A 26,538-nucleotide genomic window follows, 5' to 3' on the forward strand; every position below is an offset into this window, starting at 1 on the left:
ATTTCTCTTGATGCCTAAAATTGGGAATGGGGGCGTGGCTACCTTAGACGGACGGGCTTTGCAGCCAATCGGAGATGGGCGGAGGCCCTGGTTCGGGAACGCAATTCCGGTTCCGGCGGGCGCCGGGCACGAAACTCCAAGAGGTGGGCAAGGGCTAAGCGATGCCCCTACACAAGTACCCGGTGTACTTGTGGCGGCGGCTGCGCCTGCGGCAGGGCATCTGTGCACGTCTGCCCGCGCACTTTCTGCGCTCGCTGGAGGACGAGCGGACGCCTGCCCCTGTGCACTACCGGCCTCACGGGGCTGGGTTCAAGATCAACCCCAAGAATGGGCAGCGGGAGCGCGTGGAGGACGTACCCATCCCACTTTACTACCCCCCGGAGTCCCAGCAGGGGCTGTGGGGCGGCGAAGGCTGGATCTTGGGCTACAGATATGCCAACAACGACAAGGTGGGTGCGCTCCGCCTCTGAGCTTCACGAGGCTTTTCTGGGCAGGCTTCGACCCGGGCGCTGCGGAGCATCTGGTGGACGCAAGCTCAGTGTACGGACTATGATAAAAAAGAAAAAAAAAGCCGGGCGTGGTGGCGCACGCCTTTCATCCCAGCACTCGGGAGGCAGAGGTAGGAGGATCGCCATGAGTTCGAGGCCACCCTGAGACTCCTTAGTGGATTCCAGGTCAGCCTGGGCTACAGTGAGACCCTACCTCAAAAAGCCAAGAAAAGGGCTGGAGAGATGGCTTAGCGGTTAAGCATTTGCCTGTGAAGCCTAAGGACCCCGGTTCGAGGCTTGGTTCCCCAGGTCCCACGTTAGCCAGATGCACAAGGGGGCGCACGCGTCTGGAGTTCATTTGCACGCTGGAAGCCCTGGCGCGCCCATTCTCTCTCTCCCTCTATCTGTCTTTCTCTCTGTGTCTGTCGCTCTCAAATAAATAAATTAAAAAAAAAAAAAAACAAGAAAAGAAAAGAAAAAAAAGCCAGGCATGGTGGTGCACGCTTTTAATCCCAGCACTCGGGAGGCAGAGGTAGGATAGCCTTAAGTTCGAGGCCACCCTGACACTACATACTGAATTCCTGGTCAGCCTGAGCTACAGTGAGACCCTACTTCACAAAACAAAACAAAACAAAATACAGCGCAGGGATTTGGAAAGTTACATTGGCGTTACCAACAATGTCCTGAGGTTGGGTGGCCATACCTAGGATGTGTCAAAAGTTAGAATGGAGCCAGGCATGGTGGCGCATGCCTTTAGTCCCAGCACTAGGGAGGCAGAGGTAGGAGGATCCAGGTGAGTGAATTCCAGGTCAGCCTGAAATGTTGTAACAGGATAGCGTGGCCCTTGCCCTGTCAAAATTAGGAAGGTGCAGGCTGGAGAGATGGCTTAGCAGTTAAGGTATTTGCCTGCAAAGCCTAAGGACCGAGGTTTGATTACCCAGTACCCATGTAAGCCAGATGATGAAGGTGGTGCATGCATCTGGAGTATGTCTGTAGAGGCTAGAGGCCCTGGCTTTCCCATTCTGTTTCTTTATCTGCCTCTCTCTTTCTCCCAAGTAAATAAATAAAAATATTTGACAAAAACAGGAAGGTGGGCTGGAGAGATGGCTTAGTGATTAAGGCACTTGACTGCAAATCTTAAGGACCTAAGTTTGATTCCCCCAGGACCCATGTAAGCCAGCTGCACAAGGTGGTGCATGTATCTGGAGATCATTTGCAGTGGTTGGAGGCCCTGGTGCACCCATTCTCTTTATATCTGCCTCTACTCCCTCCTCAAATAAATAAATAAAATATTAAAAAAACAGCCAAGCCTGGTGGTGCATGCCTTTAATCCCAGGACTTGGGAGGCAGAGGTAGATGGATGGTAGTGAGTTCAAGGTCATCCTGAGACATGATGAATTCCAGGTCAGTCTGGGTTAGAGTGAAACCCTACCTTGAAAAACCAAAATTAATTAATTAATTAAAATTAGGAAGTTGAGGATAGCATGCCCCTTGCCCTATCAAAATTAGAAAAGCAAGAACTGGTCATGGTGCCACATGTCTTTTGTTTATTTATTTATTGAAAAAAGAGAGAGAGACAGAGTAAGTATGGTCGTGTCAGAACCTCCTGCCACTGCACATGAACTCCAGATGTATGTGCCATTTTGTGCATCTGGCTTTATGTGGATGCTGGGGAATTGAACCAGGACCATTAGGCTTGCATGCAAGGTTCTTGCATGCAAGAACCTTTAACTGCTGAGCCATCTCTCCAGCCTGGCACATGCCTTTAATTCCAGCACAAGGGAGGCTTGAGGTAGTTGGATTGTGGTGAGTTCGAGGCCAGCCTGGGACTACAAGTTTCAGGTCAGCCTGCACTAGAATGAGACTCATCTTAAAAAAAAAAAAGAAAGAAAAGAAAAGAAAAAAGAAAAGAAAGGAAGGCTGAAGAGCCAGGTTCGGACTCTGTTCCTGGCTAAGTCCAGACTGAGGAGAGTGTGTGTGTGAAACCTCCTAGGCTGCCTTCTCTTGCCTTTGGTCCCTGAGTGTTGTTATCCAGTGTCTGGAACTCACATCAACAGTCTTGGGACAAGCCTGTGAGAAGCAGGCCACTAGGTGGGCAGCCAAGTCCAGTCCTCGAGACTTGAATCTACCTACCATCAGTGGTTGTGTGGATGAACCCCTGAGGAAAGGTGAGAACAGGGCCACCATGTCCCAACTCCCAGGAAGATGCTTTGTGTCCTGTATAGTTTGTGGGGCTATGATGCAGTAGTTGGCTGATCTCTTTTACACCCTCAGCTCTCCAGCAGGGTGAAGAAGGTATGGAAGCCCCAGCTGTTCCAGCGTGAGCTCTATAGTGAGATACTAGACAAGAAGTTCACTGTCATGGTGACAATGCGGACTCTGGATCTCATTGACGAGGCCTATGGGTTTGACTTCTATATCCTCAAGGCAAGTGGGGGTTCATGCACTGTGGGGGTTTGCCAAACTCAAGGGAGGCCCAGAGCAGCACTACACTGAGACACATGGTGTTAGAGACACAATGGAACTGAGCCCCTTTTGCCTGCCAGAATGTCCCTTGCTGTGGGCTGCAGACTGGGCCAAAGAGCCTATGTGAGCACAACTAGCTGTTGCCCTTCTTTTGGGCTTGCTTGGAGCCTGACCCATGCCAGGCCTGGTGATGGTGCTCCTCCCAATGCCTGTCCTGATTTGGTCTGGCCAAGAGCTGCCAGCAGCCTAACAAGAGCCCAGCAGGACCAGCTAGTGGGGTGGGTGGGCCCTGGTATGTAGCACTTGGCCCTATGTGAGCCTTCTGCCAGACTCCAAAGGAGGACCTGTGCTCTAAGTTTGGCATGGACCTGAAGCGCGGAATGCTGCTGAGACTTGCCTGTCAGGACCCCCAGCTGCACCCTGATGACCCTGAGCGAAGGGCAGCCATCTATGACAAGTACAAGGTAAGGACTTCTCCATCCCCTCTGCTGGTCGGGTCCACTAATGTGGCCCTGGGCCTCACCAAGCTTTCTCTCTGCCTGCCCAGAGCTTTGTCATCCCAGAGGAAGAGGCTGAATGGGTCGGCCTGACTCTAGAGGAGGCTGTGGAGAAGCAGAGGCTCTTGGAGGAGAGGGTGAGCATGTGCGCCGGCTACTGCTGCCTTTCTGGGGCTGGTGGGGGTGGGGGTGGGGGCTGCTGTTGCTTTGGTGAGATCCGGGGTGGGCCGGTGGCAGCCACTGTGCATTTGGCCCCTATCTCCCTGGAGCACATGGCATGCTTCCTCCCCTTGAGGTCCCTCTCTCCTACTCCTGGACACTTTGGCCGGAGATCCTTGGCACCAAGTGTTGACTTGACCACCCAGCATCCCTCCTTTGTGGCTATTTCCCAGAAGGGTCTGGGGGCCACGGTGACCAGGACAGGGAGGCTAGAGGCGACCATGTGATTCATGTGTGCCCAAAAGAGGACAGTGCTGGTCTTGTGGATAGGCTCTGCCCTCTAGGTTGGTAGCTAGCCTCATGTGACCCTGTGACTGAGTCTGTCTGGTCCAAGTCCTCCCATGCCACAAGTCCTCTTCGTATTTGGCCAACGGCAAGTGGTTCCCACCCTTTTCAGAGCTTCAGCTGCTCTGGGCTGCCCTGAGCCTCACCATGACTCTCCCCTTTAGGACCCTACCCCCCTGTTCAGAGTCTACGTAGAGGAGCTGGTCGAGCGGCTTCAGCAGCAGGCACTGTCGGAGCCTGCAGTGGTGCAGAAGAGAGCCAGCGACCACATCTGACTGCCTTCCTTGCTGGGTCTTTAGCAGTGTGGCCATAGCTAGGTGGCCCCAAGGGTCACCTGTGGACAGTGGGTGAATTATGGTTAGCATGTGCTGGCTACACAGCTCCTGGAGTAAGATTTTAGAAGGCCCATCTGTCCCAGAAGGCCTGGAACCAAGCAGAGGTCTGTCCAGGAGGGAAAAGCACTTGCACTGTTTGTTGAACTGATGGGGCTGGGAACAAGTAAAGTCTGAGCCAGCTGTGTGTGTGTGTGTGCTGCTCTTTCTTGGAGGGCTAGAGTGCTCACGTGGAGTCATGGCCCAGTCACCCCTTGTCCCAGACATCCCTAAGTGGTTGTGAGTGCTCTATGACTGCACTCGCCAGTCCTGCTGAGCTGTGGAGACCAAGATCACTTATTTTTTCTTCGAGGTAGGGTCTTGCTCTTACCCAGGCTGACCTGGAATTCACTATGTAGTCTCAGGCTGGCCTCGAACTCATGGCGATCCTCTTACCTCTGCCTCCCGAGTGCTGGGATTAAAGGTGTGCACCACCACGCCCAACTCGAGGTCACTTTTGATGCTTATCATCCCTCTAGGAAAGGATCCTGTCATAAAGCATCTGGGCTACAGTAGGATGAAGCTCTTTTCCTCTCCTTGTACATTCCTGCCTGTTCTGGAATGTTCTTCAGAGCAGGGGAAAGGAGGCTGGGGCTTGGCTCAGGTCTAGGAAGGGTCTCTGGTATGCCCTGAAGAGCCAGGTGCGGGCAGCTTCTTGAGTAAGAAGACTTTGTCAGCAGCACCTGCCCTGCAGTGATGCAGGATTTAAGGGCACATGGGTTTGGGGGCCATCACCTCCCCCAGGGCTACTTCCTATTTGTCCTGTGACTAGGACTATGGCTTGAGGTAGAAAGCCAAGCCAGGTGTCCCAGGGGTTTGCCTATCCAAGTGTTAAGGACTCAGAAGCCTAAGCATTGAGGCCCATACTTTTTCCTGGGTTGGGTTCCTCAAGCTACATGTGGAGAAAAGGGTGGTTAGAAACTAATTCCCAGAGCTCACATGCCTGACTTGGGTCTGGTGGCTAGGTGAACAACACTGGGATCCCGTGGGTATGCTGTGAGAGTACCCATGTGTACTGTATTCATGGTGCCAAATCTAGAGGCAGCACACAGCTGCCCTGCCAATGTAGAGAGCCCACAGGGAGGTCTGGGTGGATCAGAGCCCAAGGGCTGTACACCCAGGCTTTAGTCCATCCGTGCTGACCCTTCTGCCCCTGCATACCACCATAACACTCCTGCTCTGTGAATAATTTTTTTTTTCGAGGTAGGGTCTCACTGTAGCCCAGGCTGACCTGGAATTCACTATGGAGTCTCAGGGTAGCCTCAGACTCATGGCAATCCTCCTACCTCTGCCTCCCGAGTGCTGGGATTAAATGTATGCGCCACCATGTCCAGCTCTGTGAATAATTTTTAACTTTTTCTTTTCTTTTTCTTTTTTTTTTTTTTTTTTTTTGGTTTTTTAAGGTAAGATTCCACTCTGGCCCAGGCAGACCCGGGATTCACTATGTAGTCTCAGGCTAGTCAAATCAAACGCTCAGTGATCCTCCTACCTCTACCTCCCAAGTGCTTGGATTAAAGATGTATACCACCACTCCTGGCTTAATTTTTTAAAATTTTGCACAAAGCAATGTTCATCCAGCTCTTTCTTTAGCCCTAGTGGGCTCCTGAGGCCCTACCCAGTTATCTAAATCACCAGCAGTTGCTAGGCCCCTGGCTTCAGTCAAAGTGGTGGTATTCTGGTCCCTGCTGTGCAGTACCCATGTTAGGTTCTGAATTTATTTATTTATTCAAATATTTATTTGAGAGAGAGAATGGGTGTGCCAAGGTCTCTTGCCTCTGCAAAATGAACTTCAGACACATGGGCCACTTTGTGCATTTGGCTTTATGTGGGTACTAGGGAATGAAACCTGTGCCATCAGCTTTGCAAGCAAACACCTTTAACTGCCAAACCAACTCCATCCCTGAATTATAACCCACTGGGGCTGAATCCCTATTGGGATGTGTGGTAGGATATCCCCTCTCTCTGCCACCAGTCTGCTCATCTCTTTTTTTTTTTTTTCTTTTCTTTCTCTCTTTTTTCTTTTTTTGAGGTAGGGTCTCATTCTAGCCTAGGCTGACCTGGAATTCACTATGTAGTCTCAGGGTGGCCTTGAACTCACACTGTTCCTCCTACCTCTGCCTCCTGAGTACTGTGATTAAGGGCGTGTGCCACCACGCCTGGCTTTTTTTTCTGTTTTTGAGGCAACTCACTGTGTAGCCAAGGTTTGCCTCAAAATCCAGATCCTTGTGTCTGTGCCTTATTATGGGAATTACATAGCTAGGACCTATAGGGTTTCTTGTGTCAGCATTCTAGGGCCTCAAGGAGCCTGGGCTGGCTTGGAGGAGGATGTTGTCAGAGCAGAGAAGGAGCCAAGCTGTAGGCCTGACCCCAGTCCTGATCTCCCTGTTGGGAATGATGAGCTGGACAAGTTTCCACATGCTACATACATTGATTCTTGGGGTTGTAGTTCTGGGCTCTGGAAATGGGTGTTACTGAGAAATAGCTCAGACTTCCCAGACACCTCGCCTAAAACCTGCAGCTGTTTCATTTTCCCAGTAGGTCAGGCAAGACTGAAATGGACTCTGGGTATGGCCCTGGTCTTCAGTCCTCAAACAGTTCCTTTCTGGTGTAGTCAGCTTTGGTAGATCACATGCTTACAAACTGTTTTGTTTTTATTGAGACAGTGTCTCACTCTGTATCCTTGGCTGACCTGGACTATGTAGCCCTGGCTGGCTTTGAACTTGAGACAGCCCTTCTGCCTCAGTCTCAAGTGCTGGGATAACGGTGTGAGCCATGCCTGACTTCACAAACATCTTTTAGAACTATTGTAATTCCTAGGAAATTATGATGGTTCCTAGTGACTGGCTTATGCTACTTCTTCCCTAAAAGGACCTAGGTCAAGGGCAGGCTCCAAGCAGACCATCTGCACGCTGTCTTGCCTTCTGAGGTTTGGAGAAGGGTGCTAGCTTACAGAGGGCACACACACTGAGGCAAGTTTGTGTTCATGATTTATACCACACATGGAACAGGAACCGAGTTGCAGCTGTAGAAGATGGCCTGCTTTTCCCTGCCCTCCATATATACTATCCCACTCTGCCAGCTTCCTGAGCCACCTTAAATCCACTTCTGTATCCTGGGGATCAACCTGTGGGTCTTTCTTAATGTGTCTGAGGGCCAACATCGGGTGTGGGGTCTGTAGTGACCAAACCTGCAAAAAACAAGTCACACCTATGTTCTAAGCAACAGAACCTGATGCCAGCCTCAAAAAACACCAGGGTAGGGAGTGGACCTTTTGTGCTGCTGTCCCTGCACATTGAGGCTGGGCAGAGGAGACCTGGTAAGGGGTGGCCCCATCATTTTACTTAGAGATAAGACAACCAAGGCCAGGAAGAGTAGGGCCTTCACTGTGGATGGAGGGACATGAGGTGGCCTGTATGTCTTGTCTAGACCTCTTCACTTGACCCTGATGCTTTCACCTGCCTGCTAGCCCTGCTCAAGTGTTCAGTGGCTTCAGGGTGGTGGGGAGGGTGTGAAGGCCTAACAGGATCACCTGGGCATCTTTGCCCATGCCCTGCTTCCCTATCAGTGCACTGGGAGCCCATTCACTCAAGTGCTAACCCTGCCTATGTGTAGCAAGTCTCCACTCTTCCTGTCCTATGCTACCACTGTGATCTCACAAGGATTCCAACCTTTGTTGGCACAGATGTGGGTCAGGTTGTGTGGCTCCCTCCTGCCCCTCCTATGCTACCCTAACAGCACTATCCTGAGCTCAGCTAACAGCAGAGATCCCATACCACCTCAACTCCCTCCCTTGCAATGCCACACAACCACCACCAGCTGACCTAGGATTCTGTCCTTACCCACACCCTGCTGGTCTGCTGATGGCCTCTTAGAGTGCTGGGAACACCCCTCAAAGTTAGGCACTATCCTGTACCAGCAGCTCAGGAGGCACCAGTTCTGGCCAGTATGAAGCAATTGAGCCATGTTGGGAGCTGGCCAAACAGTCTGTCACTGGCCACAGCAAGGCCCATCCCAAGTCTGGGTCCCCAGGACCAGCTCTACGTATCCTAACCTTTGGATACAGGAATTGCAAGACCCATGTTCCAGATCCCTCTGGCCTTGACAGAGCTGTCCTCATGGGCCACTTAGCTTCTTGGGTCCTGCTTACAGGAGCTAGAGGGGCATGCTTGATCCTCATAGCCCTGAAGCTGCACATCCCTACATTCTGCTTAGCAGCTGGGATCTGGGCTCAACTCAGGAAGTGGGCTACAGCTTTCCAGGACTGCCAAGGCCTTCTCAAGGCCGCTGACCAGGTGGTGGTGCTCCCAGGAATGTTTGGACAGGCTGGGCTATTTCTGACTGTCACAGAATAGAGATGGTGACTCCAAGGTCCCTCAACCCCTATTAATCCTCAGGATGGCCAGCCCATGGAGGGATGATATGTCATACCCTTGCTGAGAAGCCCTTGTTCTGGGACATTTTGGTATGCCTTGCTGAGGGCTGATGTGGTCTGGTCCTCTAGGGGCAGAGACTTCTCTAGATGGTCCAATACCAAGGGAAAGGCAGGGACAGACTCAGGTGTGTGGCTGATGGCCAACCTGTCTGCCTAGTGTGGATCAGGGTCATGCCCAGGGCCTTGGAAGGCTCATGAAAAGATCTTTGGCAGCAGGTCTGTGTTCAATACTCAGTAGCATTGCTATAAGTGTGTGGAGTGTTCTGTGGGCAAAGGTAATGCTGGCAAGCTCTTTGCTTAGCTTAGCTGTCCCCACAGATGAAGGATCTTGCACTGTTCCCATTCACTGTCCCCCCAGACCCCTTCCCCCCAGGTAGGGTCTTGCTCTAGCCCATGCTGACCTGGAATTCACTCTGTAGTCTCAGGTTGGCCTCAAACTCATGCCGATTCTCCTACTTCTGCCTCCCAAGTGCTAGGATTAAAGGCATAAGCCACCACTATTTTCTTATCAGACTGGGCCTAGCCTTTAGCCCCTGGGGCAAGCCTGACCTGAAGTCCTTCTGTCAGTAGGGACTGCAAGGTTACTGTTCCTACTTCAGCCAGGGTCTAAAGCAGGGCATAAAATGGTTCAGGATGGGCCATGAGAGGGACAGAGATCTCTCCCACTGGACATGTATGAAACAACCAAAAATACTTAACAGCTGGTGTGGGAGCAGCTACCATGCATCCACACCCAGTCACCCTTCTGAAGGAACCCTGGCATGGGCCCACTGGTAGTATGGCCTGCTCCCTCAGCAGACAGGAGTGGCTTGGGGGTGGCGGTGTCTAAAGGGGCTGGTTGCCATGGCTACCATAGGGTTTCGAGGCCCGTCATCTGGTCCCTGCCTCAGCCAATCGGAGCCTGAGCTGCAGCCTAGAGTCACGCTTCTGCCTCCCAGCCACACAGTGGCCAAGAGCAGGGACTCATTTCCTGGAGTGGCTGAAAGTGCTCCTAAGGACGGACGGCCAAGCCCATCATGGCGGACAACAGGATGGTGTTGCGCGAGCAGGCACTCGGAGCCAGGCAGGTGAGGTAAGCCAGGCGGGTGGACAGATGGGTGGAAAGAGGGGTGGACAGGTGGATGTAGGTGGTCCTTGCAGCCCATTGTTCTCCTGGCTACGGCCCTGCCCTCAGCCCACCCCACCCTCAGGCACAGGCACACACACACACCACATTCTCGCTCTAGGCCCTTTCTCCACATGGCCCAAGGAAGGGTCAGAGGAGGAGACAAAAGAAAGTCCATGAACAGAATGGAGCCCACCAGAGCATAGGCCCGAAAACCGCTCTGGTAGGTCTCCCACATCATATTCTATACAGAGGCGGCATCAAAGACCCCCAACTGGTCCACGCCCTGTGTTCTGGCTACCACGTCTGGGCTCGGCGACAAGCTGCCTCAAGTCGGCATGGTTTAAGAAGCATTTTTTTTTTCAAGAAGCAAGAAAGAGAAGCAATAGAAAAAAAAAAAAATGTCCACCTATAACAGAGGGAGCGGCCAGCCCAGATGGATCAGAAGCGCCAAATCCCATTACTCGGGACTTCAGAGCACAGCCCTGCACAGGCAGCTGCGATTAAGAGCTTGTCAATGGAGTCCCCTTCGGAGATCAAAGGGGACATGCTTGTGTGTTGTGCGTGTATGTGCGCGTGCACGTGTGTGTGTGTGTGTGTGTGTGTGTGTGTGTGTGTGTGTGTACGTGCGTGCGTGCATACGTGTGAATAGGAACCTACGCTATGTGGGGTAACAATGAAGGGGTCGAGCACCATAGCACAGCAGAGCCTGGTATGTCACCTACCCACTGTGGCTTTCCATGTTGTTGCTCCTGTCCTTGTGGCTGTGTGTGCTGTGTGGATCTATCAGAGGGCCAAGCTAGGCATAGGCAAGGCCTGGTTCCTGAGACATCCTCTGAAAGGCAGTCCTGGCCAGGCCTTGTCCCCTACCTCAGCCTCTACCTTCTACCTGCTTTCTGTCCCTTTCCCAAGGTTTGCCCACAGGAGCCTATGGGAGCTGAGAAGAAGGTCTGGGCTGTGGGTTGCGCTGGGTGTCAGAATGAGCCATGGCTAGGTATATAACTGCACAACCAGTTCCTGTGCCCACAGAGGCCTTAAGTTCTCACTGGCCCAGCAAGTGTATCCTGGGGGTTGAAAGCTGCTGTGGATGTGATTGTTAGGTTGTTAGGTAAACTCTGAGAGGCAAATCTTTTAATCCACTGTGGCTAATCCAGTGCACTTTTGTTTGCCACGACAGATTCTGCAGCAACAAAGGGGCCAGAGGGACCCCGGCATACATAATCACTACTTAGAACTTGGCCGCAGGATTCCTAGGCAGCTGAGAGAGACATCTCAGGACAGCAATGTGGAGGGGCAGTGGCAGTAGACGACACAGGGAAGAAGGGGCCAAGGTGGGTTGAGGCAGTGGGTTGCCAGCCTGTGGGCCACACTCTTCACCTTTTTCTTTTACTTTTTTTTTCTTTTCTTTCTCTCTTTCTTTCTTTCTTTTTTTTTTTTTTTTTTTTGAGGTAGGATCTCACTCTAGCCCAAGCTGACCTGGAATTCACTATGTAGTCTCAGGCTGGCCTCAAACTCATGATAATTCTCCTACCTCTGCCCTCTGAGTACTGGGATTAAAGGCATGAGCTGCCATGCCCAGCCCTCTTCACCTTCTGTCAAAAGGTCCTCTGTCCACCAGTTTGAGGTACAGCTGCTTTTCCTTGGGATGATGAGGGTTTGGTGGGGGCTCACTGAGATGAATCAAGTAGAAGGAACACTGATACCCAGTACTGGGTAGGTACATGGAGAGTAAAGCCTATGAAGACAGATAGGGAGGGAAGAGAAAAACAAAGGTGACGGTGGGCAGCAGGTGTACTCAGGATGGGAATAGGAAGTGGCTTGAGGTATGCAGGGATGTGTGACTACCTTCTGAATACCTTTAGGCCCCATAAGGGAGGATATATCTGTCTTAAGGACATGGTGCTGGGGCTGAAGAGACCATAAGCTCTTGCTTATTTTGAAGATATGTGAGACACCTGACCGGGTCACAGACAGCAATAGGCGCTATCCTACCACCTAAGGTAGGGTCATATGTGGACCTTCGAGGGATTCTCACTTTGCCAAGGAGGACACTGTCTTACCTAGACACAGACATAACAGGCATAGCAGGTGTTCAAAAATCTCCAGGGAGGCTGGAGCTATTTCCTGATGTCCCCAAGGCTACCTAATTGGGGAGCTTCTGGGCCTGGTGACAGGCTGTCCTCCCATCCTGCATCCCAGGCTTCTAGCTGGGGTGTTAGAAAGAGCTAACCTGGATCTCACATCCTACACGTCCACCTTCTGGCTCTGGCCTATTTGCCTCAAGGTGTCTGCCCTGTTCCTCCATCTAGAACCCTAGACATATTCCTGGGGCTAGAACATCTGAGGAAGGCAGTATGTGGATGACTCCTTTTAGGACAACAGACTGATTTGAGGATGTGGACAGTATCCTGGGATGAGCCTGCTGCTTTGGACCCACCTTAGTGGAGAGCTGGCCTAGCCCTATCTTTGTGCCTATTAACACTGCCTTCAGGCTGGCCTTGAGGTCTTAACTCTGAATCCTGGGGGACAGCAGCATCATGATATTCTGGGTCAAGCCTGCTAGATGTAGGCAAGTGATTGTGAAGGGCTCCGGAGCCTACCCACATGGGGGGCGGGGAGGTGTCAAGCATGGTGCTAGCCAACTGGCCCTAGGATAGGTAACCCTGTACTTTGAGCCAGAGGGGTAAGCAATGACCTCAGTGGCTACTTCTGCTGAGAGCCCATGCTAGCAAGGAGTGTGGGTTCCTCCTCTACCCCTGTGTGGAAGAGTACTTTTTACCTGGGAGGCTAAGGTAGATACTCAGGTGAGATGGTATTCTGGATGCAGAAGCCATCAGGGACTTATATTGTACTGGTGACAGTTGTGTCACCCATTATTCAGGAGTGTCAACAGTGGCTGACACTGGAGTCACATTAAACCAAGTCATTCAATGCAAAGTTGTGCTCCTTTTGCTCCAAATAAGAGTGATACAACTTGCAAGCTTGGAAGATATGTCTCTACAACAGTACAAATGGCAAGAGGAGAAAGGACTTGTGAGGGGCATGTCAGCACTGAGGTGGCTGCTGATGTAGAATCAGGACTTGGGGAAATCCAGCCTGGAGTATGCATAGCAGCAGACCAGCCAACAATGCCCACGGCTACATGGCATCTCTCAAGGTCCTCCTCACCTTTGTTGTCATGTTGACCCTGTGAGTTATGCACTGATAACCAACTGGAAGATGGCAGCTACCATGGAGTTATTGGGGTTTCAACATGATAGTAACAGTAATGTCACCAGAGGATATTTCTGAAGTTCAGAAAAGAAAACAGAACCCAGCTGGGCATGGTGGTGCACGCCTTTAATCCCAGCACTTGGGAGGCAGAGGTAGGAGGGTCATGAGTTCAAGGCCACCCTGAGAATACATAGTGAATTATTCCAGGTCAGCCTGGGCTAGAGTGAGACCCTACCTTGAAGAAAAAAAAAAAAAAAAAAAAAAAAAAGAGCCCAAGATGGTGCATCCCTGTAATCTTAGTAATTGGATAGCTGAAGCAAGAGGATCACAAGTTTGAATCTAGCCTGGACTACACAGTAAGATAATTTTTTTCTTTTTTTAATTTGAGAGACAGAGAGAATTGGCATGTCGGGCCTCAGCCACTTAAGTTGAACTCCAGGTGCTTGCATCACCTAGTGGGCATGTGTGACCTTGTGCTTGCCTAACTTTTTAAAAATTTTTTAAAATTTTGAGAGAAAGAGGCAGAGAGAGAAGGAAGAAGGGAGAGGAGAGACAGAGAGGGAGAGAGAGAGAAAGAGAGAGAGAATGGGAGCGCTAGGGCCTCCAGCCACTGCAAACAAACTCCAGATGCATGCACCACCTTGTGCATCTGCCTTACATGAGTCCTGGAGAGTCGAACCGGGATCCTTTGGCTTTGCAAGCAAATGCCTTAACTGCTAAGCCATCTCTCCAGCCCCTTACCTCACTTCTGTATGTCTGGCTAACGTGGGATCTGGAGAGTTGAACATGGGTCCTTAGGCTTCTCAGGCAAGTGCCTTAATTGCTAAGGCATCTCTCCAGCCCTACATAATAAAATTCTGTCAGAGAAAGGAAGAAGGGAGATGAGAATGAATATATGGAGAATGAGAATGGAACCTACTGGTAATTATGATCTCTACCATGGACCTTTGTGAATAGTTTAGGATGGGCTGTTATTCCTACTGCCTTCACAGATACATGTTCTGTTGCACATAAACTGGCACCTGTGTGTGACTTTGTCGCTCATCTACTCAGTGCTCCTTGTCCTGTGTTAGGCCCTCCTGTCTGAGCTCAGAGCTGATGGGAAAAGATGCAGGATGAGGAGATGATGGGCTGAGCTTATGGCACGAAGGTGGCTGGCTGGCAGAGTGGGAGAACTGAGAGTCCTCACTGTGGGAACTGGGCCAACCCAGATCCTCTCTAGAGCATTCTGAATCATTTTGGGTCCAGACAGCTGCCCTATTCTAGAATGGCAAATAAGCTACTTAAAAACCTATACATCCTCTCCCTCTGGGGACCTTATTTGCTTGGCCAACTTCACACCTCTTCACTGCCAGAGGGGGCAGGGGACAGATAGCTAGAAACCAGCTGAGCCTGAGGCTCCTCCAGAATCTGGTACTAGGATGGTGCCTCTTCATCCTTCCTTCCTGAGCTGGTGCATGGACTGTGGACATCCATCTCTGTAGCTGGCCTTCTTCCATGCATTGCTGGATCAAACCTGCTTAACACACAGGTGGTCCCATATAATTTCCTTCAGAAAGCTTTTATTTTCAAGGCAGGATCTCACTGTAGCCAGAGTGACATGGAATTCACTCTGTAGCCCCAAGGCGGGCTTTAAATTCCTACCTTAGCTTAGATGAAAGGTATGCACCACTACACCTGTCTTTAAATAGCTTTAAAAATTTTTTTTTTTATTTATTTGAGAGAGAAAGGAGGTGAGAGAATGAGTACGCCAGGGCCTCCAGCTGCAAACAAACTGCAGACACATGTCATCTTGTGTTTTTGGCTTACATGGTTCCTGAGGAATCAAACCAGGTCCTTTGGCTTTGCAGGCAAGCACCTTAACTGCTAAGCCATCTCTCCAGCCCTTCAAATAGCTTTTAAATATTTTATTTTTATTTATTTATTTGACACAGAAAGAGGGAGAGAGAGAGAATGTGCCAGGGCCTCCAGCCACTGCAAATAAACTGCAGATATGTGCGCCCCCTTGTGCATCTGGTTAACGTGAGTCCTGGGGAATTGAACCTAGGTCCTTTGGCTTTGCAGACAAATGTCTTATGTGCTAAGCCACCCCTCCAGCCCTTCAAATAGCTTTCTATGCCTGGTCTTCCTTAGTCACCTGGATGAACACACTGAAGGCTTCAAAGGTCATTTTATTTCAAATTATTCCTTTTTTTGTTGTTGTTGTTTTTTGTTTTTTCAAGGTAGGGTCTCGCTCTAGCCCAGGCTGACCTGGAATTCACGATGTAGTCTCAGGGCGGCCTCGAACTCATGGTGATCCTCCTACCTCTGCCTCCTGAGTGGTGGGATTAAAGGCATGTGCCACCACATCTGGCTTAAATTATTCCTTTTTGTTGTTGTTGTTGTTTATTTTTATTTACTTATTTAAGAGAGACAAACAAAGGGGGGAGGAGAGAGAGAACATGGGTACACCAGGGCCTCCAGCCACTGCATACAAAATCCAGATGCATGCACCACCTTGTGCATCTGGCTTACATGGGTCCTGGGGAATCAAGCCTCGAACCGGGGTCCTGAGGCCTCACAGGCAAGTGCTTAACCACTGAGCCATTTCTCCAACCCCGAATTATTCCTTTTTATGTATGTTGAAGAAAATAACTTAATTTCTGCTCTTATATTTATACCTTTGGTTCCTGGAAAGAAACCTGAACAAATATGGAAGTTAAGTCAAAGTTGTTAGTGGCAATTTCTGTTGGAACAAAGGGTGTTTGCATCTTAAGGCTCCTGAGCATGGAAGGAGAGTACGTATTGTTCAGAAGCAAGGTCCCCCATTGCTGTCCTCTCTGGCCTCCTTTCTTCAGAGCCTTCCTCATGGTCTCTCCAGTCTGATCCTGAGTGAAGGTCTCTCAGGCTCCCTGCTCTGGTCTATCCTTTACCATTTACAACCCCCAACTGGGTACTCTCTTCCACAGCTGTACCTTGACCCACCTTAGCAGGCTTGCTGCATTTCTTCCAGGCTTCCTGATTCCCTTCTGTCCCTGCAGGGCAGGGCTTCCGAGGAGCCAGAGGTCCAAGGGTCCTATTCTGGTCCCAGGTCTTGGGGATACCTACCACCGTGGGCTAGGAGGAGGACAGACGTGGACTTGACCCCGAGACTCTGGCCTGGCCGCAGCAGCAGCTCTACAGAATCAAGGCAAGCAATGGGGCCCTGGTCTAGGGAGTGGGGTGGCAGCCCAAGGCCAGTGCCTGGGAGGTCTTGCTTTTGGCCCACAACCCAGAACTTACTTATGTGATGGAGGTCTGTGAGATGTTCCATGAAGATTACCTACTGCCCACCTAGTTTCCACTCATGATCTACTCTAAGGATCTGAGACTGAATGCCTGGGGGAGAGGCTGCAAAGGCATTTCCAATGCCCAGACACCCTGGGACCTGGGGCTGTCCTAGTTGGACATGCATGAACATGACATCTGCTGCCATGATCCAGTCAGGCACATGTTGGCTTAGCAATACAGTTTTGCCGTAGCCTAGCCCCTGCCCTAAGGCTCAGTGACAGGCCTAGGAGGGGACCTTGGCAGGCTGGGATGCCTCAGTAACCCTTGTTCATGCTGTTCCTTTCTTACACATAGCAGCCCTGAACATCAGGCACTATGCTGAGTGCCAGAGAGTCAGGTGGTAGAATTAGGCCTGAGATATCTCTGCACAGGATGACCCTAGGCAGGTGACACTGGTGGGCAGCTGGGTGGAAGGTGGTCTGGTGCTCAGGAGCAGCCTCATGCCTGGACTTCTGCTTCTGTCTGAGAACAATGAAGGATGAGGTGCTAGGCACTGAGGATGAGCAATGTCCAGGAGAAGGTGTGATGGTAGCATTAGTGATGACTTGTGTGGCATCATAGTGGTAGCATGTGTGCCACATATAGGTGGTCAATTGCAGATGCAGTCAGAAGAGGGTGGTAATGGGGGAGATCTCATTCAGGAGAGATTATGAAAGAATGTGGATACCAGGGACCCCTGGCAGGCCAGGTAAGACTGTTGGCCAAAGGGAGCCCTGGGCAGATATGGGGTAGTGCCGGGGTAGTGCTCTGGAATCCCAAACAGGAAGGCAAATGACATCGTCAGGGGCAGTGGTGCCTTGTGCTGGCATCCTTCTGCTTGGAAAGTGACTGATGTAGGGTAAAGGGCTGAGCAAGACTCTACCAGTGTTCTGGTTCTGATAGGATGGCATTGACCACAGCTGACACAGGGGTTGCTGCCAAGTAGGGCTGATTATCCCTTTGCCTGGAGCACCTGTTTGCTGTGGGTTAGTGTCCTGCAGCCCGTGGGGGGGGGGGGGCAATATGGAGTTGGCCTGCTGGGTTTACAGGCTCAGACTGAAAACCTCAGCAAGGTTGGAGAGAGAGAGAGGGAAAGAGAGAGAGAGAGAGTGTGTGTGTGTAGGGGAGATCACGACATTCAGAGCCCCTCCATTTCTAGGGTGGCTTAGATTAGTGGACCTTTTGCAGTAGAAAGACAACCATTTATTTATTTATTTATTGGTTTTTCGAGGTAGGGTCTCACTCTATCTCAGGCTGACCTGGAATTCACTATGCAATCTCATGGTGGCCTTGAACCACAGTGATCTTCCTACCTCTGCCTCCCGAGTGCTGGGATCAAACACGTGCACCACCACACCCAGCTCTTTTATTTTTATTTATTATTATTTGGTTTTTCGAGGTAGGGTTTCACTCTAGCCCAGGCTGACCTGGAATTCACTATGTAGTCTCAGGGTGGCCTTGGGTTTACAGTAGTCCTATCTCTGCCTCTGTGAGTGTTGGGATTAAAGGCATGGGCCACCTTGCCTCCGTGACAGACGGCCTTTGACTGGATCCTAGGTGGTGTTTAGGTACCTGGGAGAAATTAAGACCAAGGAACCTGCATCGTAGTGGGCCAGCTCATGCCCACTAGACTCTTAGGAGATTGTGGCTTCTGTCCAAGTTACAGCCAACATATACTGGATACTTTCAGTATGCCTTAGCCTAGTCTGATTCTGTGCATCTTGGGGCAGAGCCCCAGCCTATCTTCTCAGGCCAGCTAAGGGACAGTGGGTATGAAGAAAGGGAAAGCAGATGGGCTGGACATCACCAGAGGTTCAGCTTCTGATTAGCCCAGTCCCACCCATCACAAGCCTAATAATGGCTGGGACCTCTGGGTAGGCGGTGATGGTCCCTGAGAGGAACTTCAGTTAAGGATGGGCCAGGAAGGGAGCTTCAGCTTCGAGGCCTTCTGGCCCTTACCCACCTGCTCAGAGGGAGTGGGCACTGGCTGGCCGATGATTGGGCCTGTGAGTACCGACTTCGAGAACTCTGAGCTGATAGACTAGAGTCGTCATCCGAGGTGTGGTGCGGAGACAAGCCCTGCAATCTAGCTGCGCACTTCAGGCTCACCACCGTACCAGCCCAGGGCAGGAACTTCCCCAAGCCACCCTTTGGGTCGCGCTGCAATCGTCGCCTCTCGCGAGTCCTACGGGGCAACTTTCCTCGCCGGGCGCGAAACCCACGCTACGCCTTCACCACCTCCAGCACGACGACGCCCCCTAGTTCCGGCCCCACCTACGCCGCGGCCTCGCCTCTCGCTGGAGAGCCCTGCCCGGTGCACTTTACCTTGTCTCTGTGCTTCCGGTCCTCCCCACGCCGCGGCCCCGCCCCGGCTCCGAGGCCCCGCCCCCGCACTTCCGGGCGGCGCCGGCGGGGGCGCTCGGGCCTGGGCTACAGCGCTCCGGGCTCCGGCTCCCGGCTCAGTGCAGCGCTTGAGGCCGCCGCCGCCGCCAGAGCCCGCTCGAGTTGGGCCGGGGCCACTTCCCTACGGAGTGGGCCAGTGAGAGTGGGTGGCCGGGTCTCGGTGGCGCCCCGCGCCGCCTCGGGGCCTCGGGCCGCTGAGCAGCCTCCGCCGTCGCGATGGGGGCCGTCCGGGGCCGCGCCCCCGCCGTGGCCCTCTCGCCGCGCCGCCGCTGAGCGCATGGGCCGCGCCGGGCCCGGAGGTGGGCCCGGGCCCTCGCAGCCACAGTCACCGCACGCCGGTGAGTAGTGGGGACCGGCGAGCACCCTCCCTCGGCGCGGAGGCCTGCCGCCCGCCGCTGCGAGCATAGGCCGCGCTAGGCCAGCGGGCGCGGACCCGGAAGAGGGGCGCGCGGGTTGCTGGCGGGAGGCGTGTCGGAGTACGGTTTGTGCAGACCCCGGGATGCATGAATGTGTGCGAGGCTGCGAAGTGAAAGAAGGCAGGTAGAAAGAAGGCAGGTAGATGCAGGCTACGAGAACGAGGCAGAGGCGTGAGAACTGCGATGTGTGATAGGTGTGTGGGGTGAGGGGCTGTGAGGGCCAGTGTGCCATGGAGGAGGTGATAGCAGGGAATGGGGAAGGCAGAGGCCTTGAGCTCTGAAAAGGGAAAGAAGTGAGACCCAGGATTATGAGCAGGTTCTGCAGCTGGATCTGTGTTTGTAGAGTGCAGTGTGCCTGCTGTGGTCCATTAGTCTGGGATGTGTTCAGGGGTGTGAGTGGGTAAGAGCAGAGAAGCAAGCTGCTGGAGTCCGACTGTGTGTGCAGGTGTGCAGGGGTAGTCCCTTCAGCCCTCACTCGCACCCCATCCTCCGCCCGCCCTCCCAAGGCATGAGTGAATGCTGTACGAGGAAGGCAGGCACTCTGCATCCATGTTGTGGTTCTTGCTGGATAAGCTAGTTGGGTCCTGGTGTCCATACCCTGTCTGGTTGATGCTTTGCTCACAAAACAGTTCTCTCTTCCTTTGGGTTAGGTCTTAGATTCTAACCTCACTGCAACTTTTTATATTCCCTTCAACTCCTGTGCAACTAGAGCTACTTTTTTTTTTTTTTTAAGTTGGGCACAAAGATCATAGAGGAGAAAAAACATATATCAAGCCATTAATTGTCTAGGGTTTTCACAGCCCATCTCCAAGATAGCTTATTAAAGGTTCTCATTGTGTGCACGCTCCTTTTTGCTGCAACATGTGCCTTCTGTAGACTCACAGGTTTTGGAGAACATGCAGTTTAATTTAAGAGGCTGCACTAGCTGGTTTCAGGAACAAGAGAGAAAGCATGGGTTGTATTTAATTCTTAGCAGGTGTTTACTTGCCTTAGATTTCATATTTCAGACCAGCTAAGTGGATTTTTTGGAGTTACATTGGTTATTGGGAATTTGTATGATGAAATGGATAGATATGAGAGATAACCATCACTCTTCAAGAATATAAATTGGGCTGGGCATGGTGGTGTACACCTTTAATTCCAGCACTCAGGAGGCAGAGGTAAGAGGATCACCATGAGTTCTAGGCCACCCTGAGACTACATAGTGAATACCAGGTCAGCCTAGACTAGAGCGAGACCCTATCTTGAAAAGCCAAGAAAATAAAACTAAAATAAATAATATAAATTGGGAAGTACTCTCAATGTTATTTCCACATTCAATGTAAATCAAAAGCTGGGAAGCTATGTTTGAGTAAAATAAACACACACAGACACATTAGTATTGAGTTTGCTTTCATGGTACCCAGGGCTGTATGCTTTGACAGTGCCTAAGGGAATTTTAAGTAAGGTATCAGACTTGTATATTTCCTTTATGGATTTACAGGCTGTGGACCAGATTTGGTGCTGTGGGCTTTGGATTCTTCCTGAATTAACATAGCTGTTTTGTGGTTCTGCCTGTGTGTGTGGCCTAAATGCTAGCTAGGTGTCTTCTGTTGAAGCCCAGAAAGTCTTAGGAATTGGAGTATTTTGGCACCAGTAATTTTTGGTGGTGTTCATTGTTCATGTGCTTCCAGGGACAGTGAAGGTTTTTTTTTTTGTTTTTTTTTTGTCAGTTAACAGCCCAAAAAATTGTAAGACAAGCTGGGCATGGTGGTGGACACCTTTAATCCCAGCACTTGGAAGGCAGAGGTACAAGGATCATTGTGAGTTTGAGGCCACCCTGAGACTACATAGTGAATTCCAGGTCAGCCTTGGCTAGAGGGAGACATGTTTCATCTGGGCTTTGAAAATAGCTTAAAATAATTAGGATAGACTTGGTTCACACATGTCTCTCTCCTGTATATAAACACATTAAATTTTTATGAGTTTAGGAACATATGCCAGGTGCTGAGGGTCCTGCTGCATTGATTTACACACTTTGGGAGAAAGTGACAGTGAGTGACTAGGTTCTTTTTCAGGCCGGTTGCCCATCTCTGTAAAGCTAGGTCAGGTGGCTAGGGATGCTGGCCTTCTTTCCTGTGTTGGCATCCTGGATAAGACATCATGGGCTGGTGTGGTGGAGCTGCAGATGCCCAGGATGTTCACTGTATGGCTTACAGGGCTTACAAAAAGTGACTGCAGTTGGGATGGAGTGTAGGAAGGTCTGTGAGCAGCAGGGCACCTACCTAAGAAGTCATTAATTAATTAAGAAATGGCATAATTGTGACCCATTCTCTCTGTACATGCTCTTTCTTCTAGTCAACAGGTAGAGTGTGTGCAGTGTGGGAATGAGTCAGGGATGGATTTCATGGGTGCCAAGGTCCAGCTCTGGAGTGATGGCCAGGGAGAGCCAGTTTGTTTTGGTTATATTTTGAAATTCTTTTTTTTTTTTTTTTCCCGAAGTAGAGTTTCACTCTGGCCTAGGCTGACCTGGAATTAACTATGTAGTCTCAGGGTGGCCTTGAACTCATGGTGATCCTCCTACATCTGCCTCCCGAGTGCTGGGATTAAAGACATGCGCCACCACATCCAGCTTTTTAAAAAAATATTTTATTTGTTAGAGAAAGAGAGAGGCAGATAGAGAGAATGGGTGCGCCAGGGCCTCTAGCCACTGCAAACAGATTCCAGACACATGTGCTGCCTTGTGCATCTGTTGGTACTGGAGAATAGAACCTGGGTCCTTAGGCTTCCCAGGCAAGCACCTTAACCTCTAAGCCATCTCTCCAACTCTATTTTGAAATTCTTTTCTTTCTTTTTTTTTTTTTTAAACTAAACAGACCTTTAATGACTGGGGTAGTTTTTATCTTAGCTTCCCAAGTACTGTGACTATCACACCAGCTTTATTGTTTTTTTGTTTTTGTTTTTGAGACTGGGTCTTGTTCTATAGCCCATGCTGGCTTCAACCTCAAGGTGATCCTTCTGCCTCAGTTTACCACGTGCTGGGATTACTGGTCCATGCTACACTATTGGCTTTAATTGTAAAGATTTATTTTGTACCCTCTGGCCTGTGCAGTGCTGCAAGTTCTGTGTGTTTTTTAGTATTTTGTTAGGGAGAGAAGTGGCACAACAGGGCCTCCTGCTATTCTGAACAAACTCCATATGCATGCACCACTCTGTGCATCTGGCTTTACATGGGTACTGGGGAATTGAACCCAAGCTGTCAGGCTTTGCAAGCAAGTGTCTTTAACCACTGAGCCATCTCCCCAGCCCAAATGCTCCAAGTCTTTGACCCTGGCATGTATGTAAAGCCTACTTTTTTCTTTTTTCAATTGAGAGAAAGAGAGAGAAAGGGGGGGGGGAGTGGAGGAGAGAATGGGTGCACCAGGGCTTTCAGCAGCTGCAAACGAACTCCAGATGCATGTGCTACCTTGCATCTGGCTTAGGTGGATCCTGGGCAATTGAACCTGGGTCCTTTGGCTTTGTATAGGCAGTGCCTTAACTGCTAAGCCATCTCTCCAGCCTTCTTTATTTATTTATTTTTAAATGATTTTTAAAGGCAGGATCTTGTTCTAGCCCAGACTGACCTGGAATTCACTTTGTAGTCTCAGTTGGCCTCGAATTTATGGCAGTCTTCCTACCTTTGCATCCTGAATGCTGGGATTAAATAGCCTGCATCATCACACCTGGCTGAACAGCCTTTTTTTTGTTTTTTGTTTTGTTTTGTTTTTCGAGGTAGGGTCTCACTGTAGCTCAGGCTGACCTGGAGGTCACTATGTAGTCTCAGGGTGCTCTTGAACTTACAGTGATCCTCCTGCCTCTCCCTCCCAAGTGCTGGGATTAAAGGCTTGCACCATCACGCCCAGCTCAGCCTACATTTATTATACAACATTTGGTCATGACAGGCTGTGTGGTAGTCTTTCCCTTGGCTAGGTTGTGAGGTATGGCCAGAGCCCAGGGCCTCTCTAGGTTCCTTTAGGATATAGCAGGAAGGACCAGGAACCATGAGAGAGGATCCTATCTTAAGTCTGAACCTGAATAATCTCTCAGTGAATAGGTGATGGTTTTTCACCTTGTGACGCTAACCCGTATGAGCTGTATGATGCTTTTGCTGAAAAGTACACTTGAATTTGGATTTTAGTTCCCTGCCCTCCCCCCCTCCTGCAGGGTCTCACTGTAGCCCAGGTTGACCTGGAACTCACTCTGTAGTCCCAGGCTGTCCTTGAACTCAGTGATCTTCCTACCTCTGCCTCCTGAGTCGTAGGATTAAAGGGGTGCCCCACTCTGCCCAGCTTAGATTTCATTTTTTCTGTACAGTCATTGACCCTCCATGTCCCCAGTCCCCTCTTTGCTATCAGAAGGGAGTCTCTTATAAGAGAGTACCAAGTAGCCAGGTACAGTTTCCTACATTGCTAAGATTGTTTATGTTGATGATACACACATGTCTGCATGTGGGCCTGTGTCCTTCCATCACTGGTCCATGATGTGGAAGGTGACCCATCATCAACTGCTTATTATTTATTTATTTATTTTTGTTTTTCGAGGTAAGGTTTCACTGTGGCCCAGGCTGACCTGGAATTAACTATGTAGTCTTAGTCTCAAACTCATGGCAATCCTCCTACCTCTGCCTCCTGAGTGCTGGGATTAAAGGCGTGCGCCACCATGCCTGGCTTGGGAGGAGCATCTTGTTGTGTACTTACACAGTTGTGAGCCATACCAAATCCAAAAAGTGGTATAACAGGCAGAAAATATAGAGGCTGTGAGACTTGGGAGGCACTTACCTACCTGAGGATCTATAATGTGCCTCTTGGTGATGTCTGAATGTCACTGGGGCAGGTGGGGTAATTTTATGTTTGAGGGACCAGCCTACTGACACTAGTATCAGTGGCTAGGGCCAGAATACCCTTCCTCTGGCTTTCCTGCCCTCCGGTCACTCAGCTGTTTAGCTAGAGTAGGTAGTCCTCAGGTCCTCACTACTGAAGCACACTTGAGAGCAGAGAATGTCTGTTTTCCAGGTGTTCCTTTGTGAGAGTCATTCCTGTACTTGTAAAGTTTGTAGAAGTTGTCTTAAATATAGAGCAAACCTTGTGGTCAAAATATGTTTCTGCTGAATGCCTGCACTGAGTCTCTGCTCCTTGTGGGAATGGGAGGGCGTCGATGTGCATCTCAGGAGAACCTCTGGTGTTTCCGTGGACCACCTTTCCTAATCCTTGTCCTCTTAATGGTTTCAACAGGACAGATTGATTCCCTTGGGAGCTGTAAGTACTGAGGTATTAGGGTGCAGCGCTCATTGTTCACTGACGCACAGATCCCAAAATGAATGTCCAGGAGCAGGGTTTCCCTTTGGACCTCGGAGCAAGTTTCACTGAAGATGCCCCTCGGCCCCCAGTGCCTGGTGAGGAGGGAGAACTGGTGTCTACTGACCCAAGGCCTGTCAGCCACAGTTTCTGCTCTGGGAAAGGCCCCGGCACTAAAGGTGAGACCTCAACAGCCACCCCAAGGCGCTCGGATCTGGATCTGGGATATGAACCTGAGGGCAGCGCCTCCCCCACTCCCCCATACTTACGATGGGCCGAGTCACTGCATTCCTTACTGGATGACCAAGATGGGATCAGCCTGTTCAGAACTTTCCTGAAGCAGGAAGGCTGTGCTGACCTGCTGGACTTCTGGTTTGCCTGCAGTGGCTTCAGGAAGCTTGAGCCCTGTGACTCAAATGAGGAGAAGAGGCTGAAGCTGGCAAGAGCCATCTACCGAAAGTATATCCTGGATAGCAATGGCATTGTATCCAGGCAAACCAAGCCAGCCACTAAGAGCTTCATAAAGGACTGTGTCATGAGGCAGCAGATTGATCCTGCCATGTTTGACCAGGCCCAGACAGAAATCCAGTCTACCATAGAGGAGAACACCTACCCAGCTTTCCTAAAGTCTGACATTTATTTGGAATACACAAGGACAGGCTCAGAGAGCCCGAAGGTCTGCAGTGATCAGAGCTCAGGGTCTGGGACAGGGAAGGGTATGTCTGGATACCTGCCTACTTTGAATGAAGATGAGGAATGGAAATGTGACCACGATGCAGATGAGGATGATGGTAGAGACTCTGCCCCACCCAGCAGGCTCACTCAGAAGCTGCTCCTGGAGACTGCTGCCCCAAGGGCCTCCTCAAGTAGACGGTACAGCGAAGGCAGAGAGCTCAGGTGAGTCTGGCACAAGGTGTCCATTTCTGTACTCAGACCAAGACACAGTGAAGGAGCAAGGAAAAGGTGTGGTAATAGGTGCCCTTGTCTTTCAACCCAAACTGAAAGTCCTGCTGCTTCAATAGTTGAATTATGAGTTTATTTTCTATTTAGAACACCTTCATAATTGTTATTAGATATCTTTTTAAAAAATATTCATTATCTATTTATGAGAGAGAGAGAGAGAGAGAGAGAGAAAACGGTTGCACCAGGGCCTCCAGCCATCACAAATGAACTTGATATGCATGCACCACCTTGTGCATCTGGCTTTATGTGGCTACTGGGGAACTGAACCTGGTCCTTTGGCTTTGCTGGAAAGTGCCTCAATCATTAAGCCATTTCCCCAGTCCCAAGAATACTTTTTTTTTTTTTTTTTTTTTTTTTTAATTGAGGTAGGGTTTCACTCTGGCCCAGGCTGACCTGGAATTCCTCAGGGTGGCCTTGAACTCACGGCAGTCCTCCTACCTCTGCCTCCCAAGTGCTGGGATTAAAGGTGTGCACCACCACGCCTGCCTCAAGAATACTTCTTTTTTTTTAAAATTTTTATTAACATTTTCCATGATTACAAAATATATCCCATGGTAATTCCCTCCCTCCCCACCCCCACACTTTCCCATTTGAAATTCCATTCTCCATCATATTACCTCCCCATTACAATCATTGTAATTACATATATACAATATCAGCCTATTAAGTATCCTCCTCCCTTCCTTTCTCTTCCCTTTATGTCTCCTTTTCAACTTACTGGCCTCTGCTACTAAGTATTTTCATTCTCACACAGAAGCCCAGTCATCTGTAGCTAGGATCCACATATGAGAGAGAACATGTGGCGCTTGGCTTTCTGGGCCTGGGTTACCTCACTTAGTATAATCCTTTCCAGGTCCATCCATTTAAGAATACTTCTTATCAAGAACAGACTTGCTGGGCTTGATGACACACACCTGTAACCTTAAGTAAGTAGGAGGATTTGAAGTTGGAGATCAATCTGGAGAACTTGTAGAGACTCTGTCTCAAAATGAAAAAGTAAAAAGGAGTAAGACTAGGGAGATGTCTCAATGGTTAATGGTGCTTATTTGCAAAGCCTGATGGCCTGGTTTCAGTTCCCCA

At 50.3% G+C, this 26,538-nt stretch overlaps 2 protein-coding genes across 3 annotated transcripts in view; both read left to right on the plus strand.

The window, feature by feature from the left end:
* The first annotated feature begins 105 nt into the window (after nt 1-105).
* Nucleotides 106-4,474, plus strand: Mrpl28 (mitochondrial ribosomal protein L28). Its single transcript, XM_004651960.2, has 5 exons — nt 106-449; nt 2,763-2,915; nt 3,284-3,418; nt 3,502-3,588; nt 4,120-4,474. The coding sequence occupies exons 1-5, from the start codon at nt 162-164 to the stop codon at nt 4,228-4,230; spliced, it is 774 nt and encodes a 257-aa protein (XP_004652017.2). The 5' UTR covers nt 106-161; the 3' UTR covers nt 4,231-4,474.
* A 14,542-nt stretch (nt 4,475-19,016) lies between these two features.
* The window catches only part of Axin1 (axin 1), a 73,605-nt gene continuing 66,083 nt past the window's right edge, over nt 19,017-26,538 (plus strand). For both annotated transcript variants that reach the window (XM_045161782.1, XM_045161783.1), the window contains exons 1-2: nt 19,017-19,105; nt 24,433-25,392. In XM_045161782.1, coding sequence (XP_045017717.1) covers nt 24,515-25,392 — 878 coding nt within the window. In that variant the 5' untranslated portion in view covers nt 19,017-19,105; nt 24,433-24,514. The remainder of the gene's footprint in view (nt 19,106-24,432; nt 25,393-26,538) is intronic.

Source organism: Jaculus jaculus, chromosome 11 (assembly GCF_020740685.1).
Source record: "Jaculus jaculus isolate mJacJac1 chromosome 11, mJacJac1.mat.Y.cur, whole genome shotgun sequence".
Taxonomy (NCBI): Eukaryota; Metazoa; Chordata; class Mammalia; order Rodentia; family Dipodidae; genus Jaculus; species Jaculus jaculus.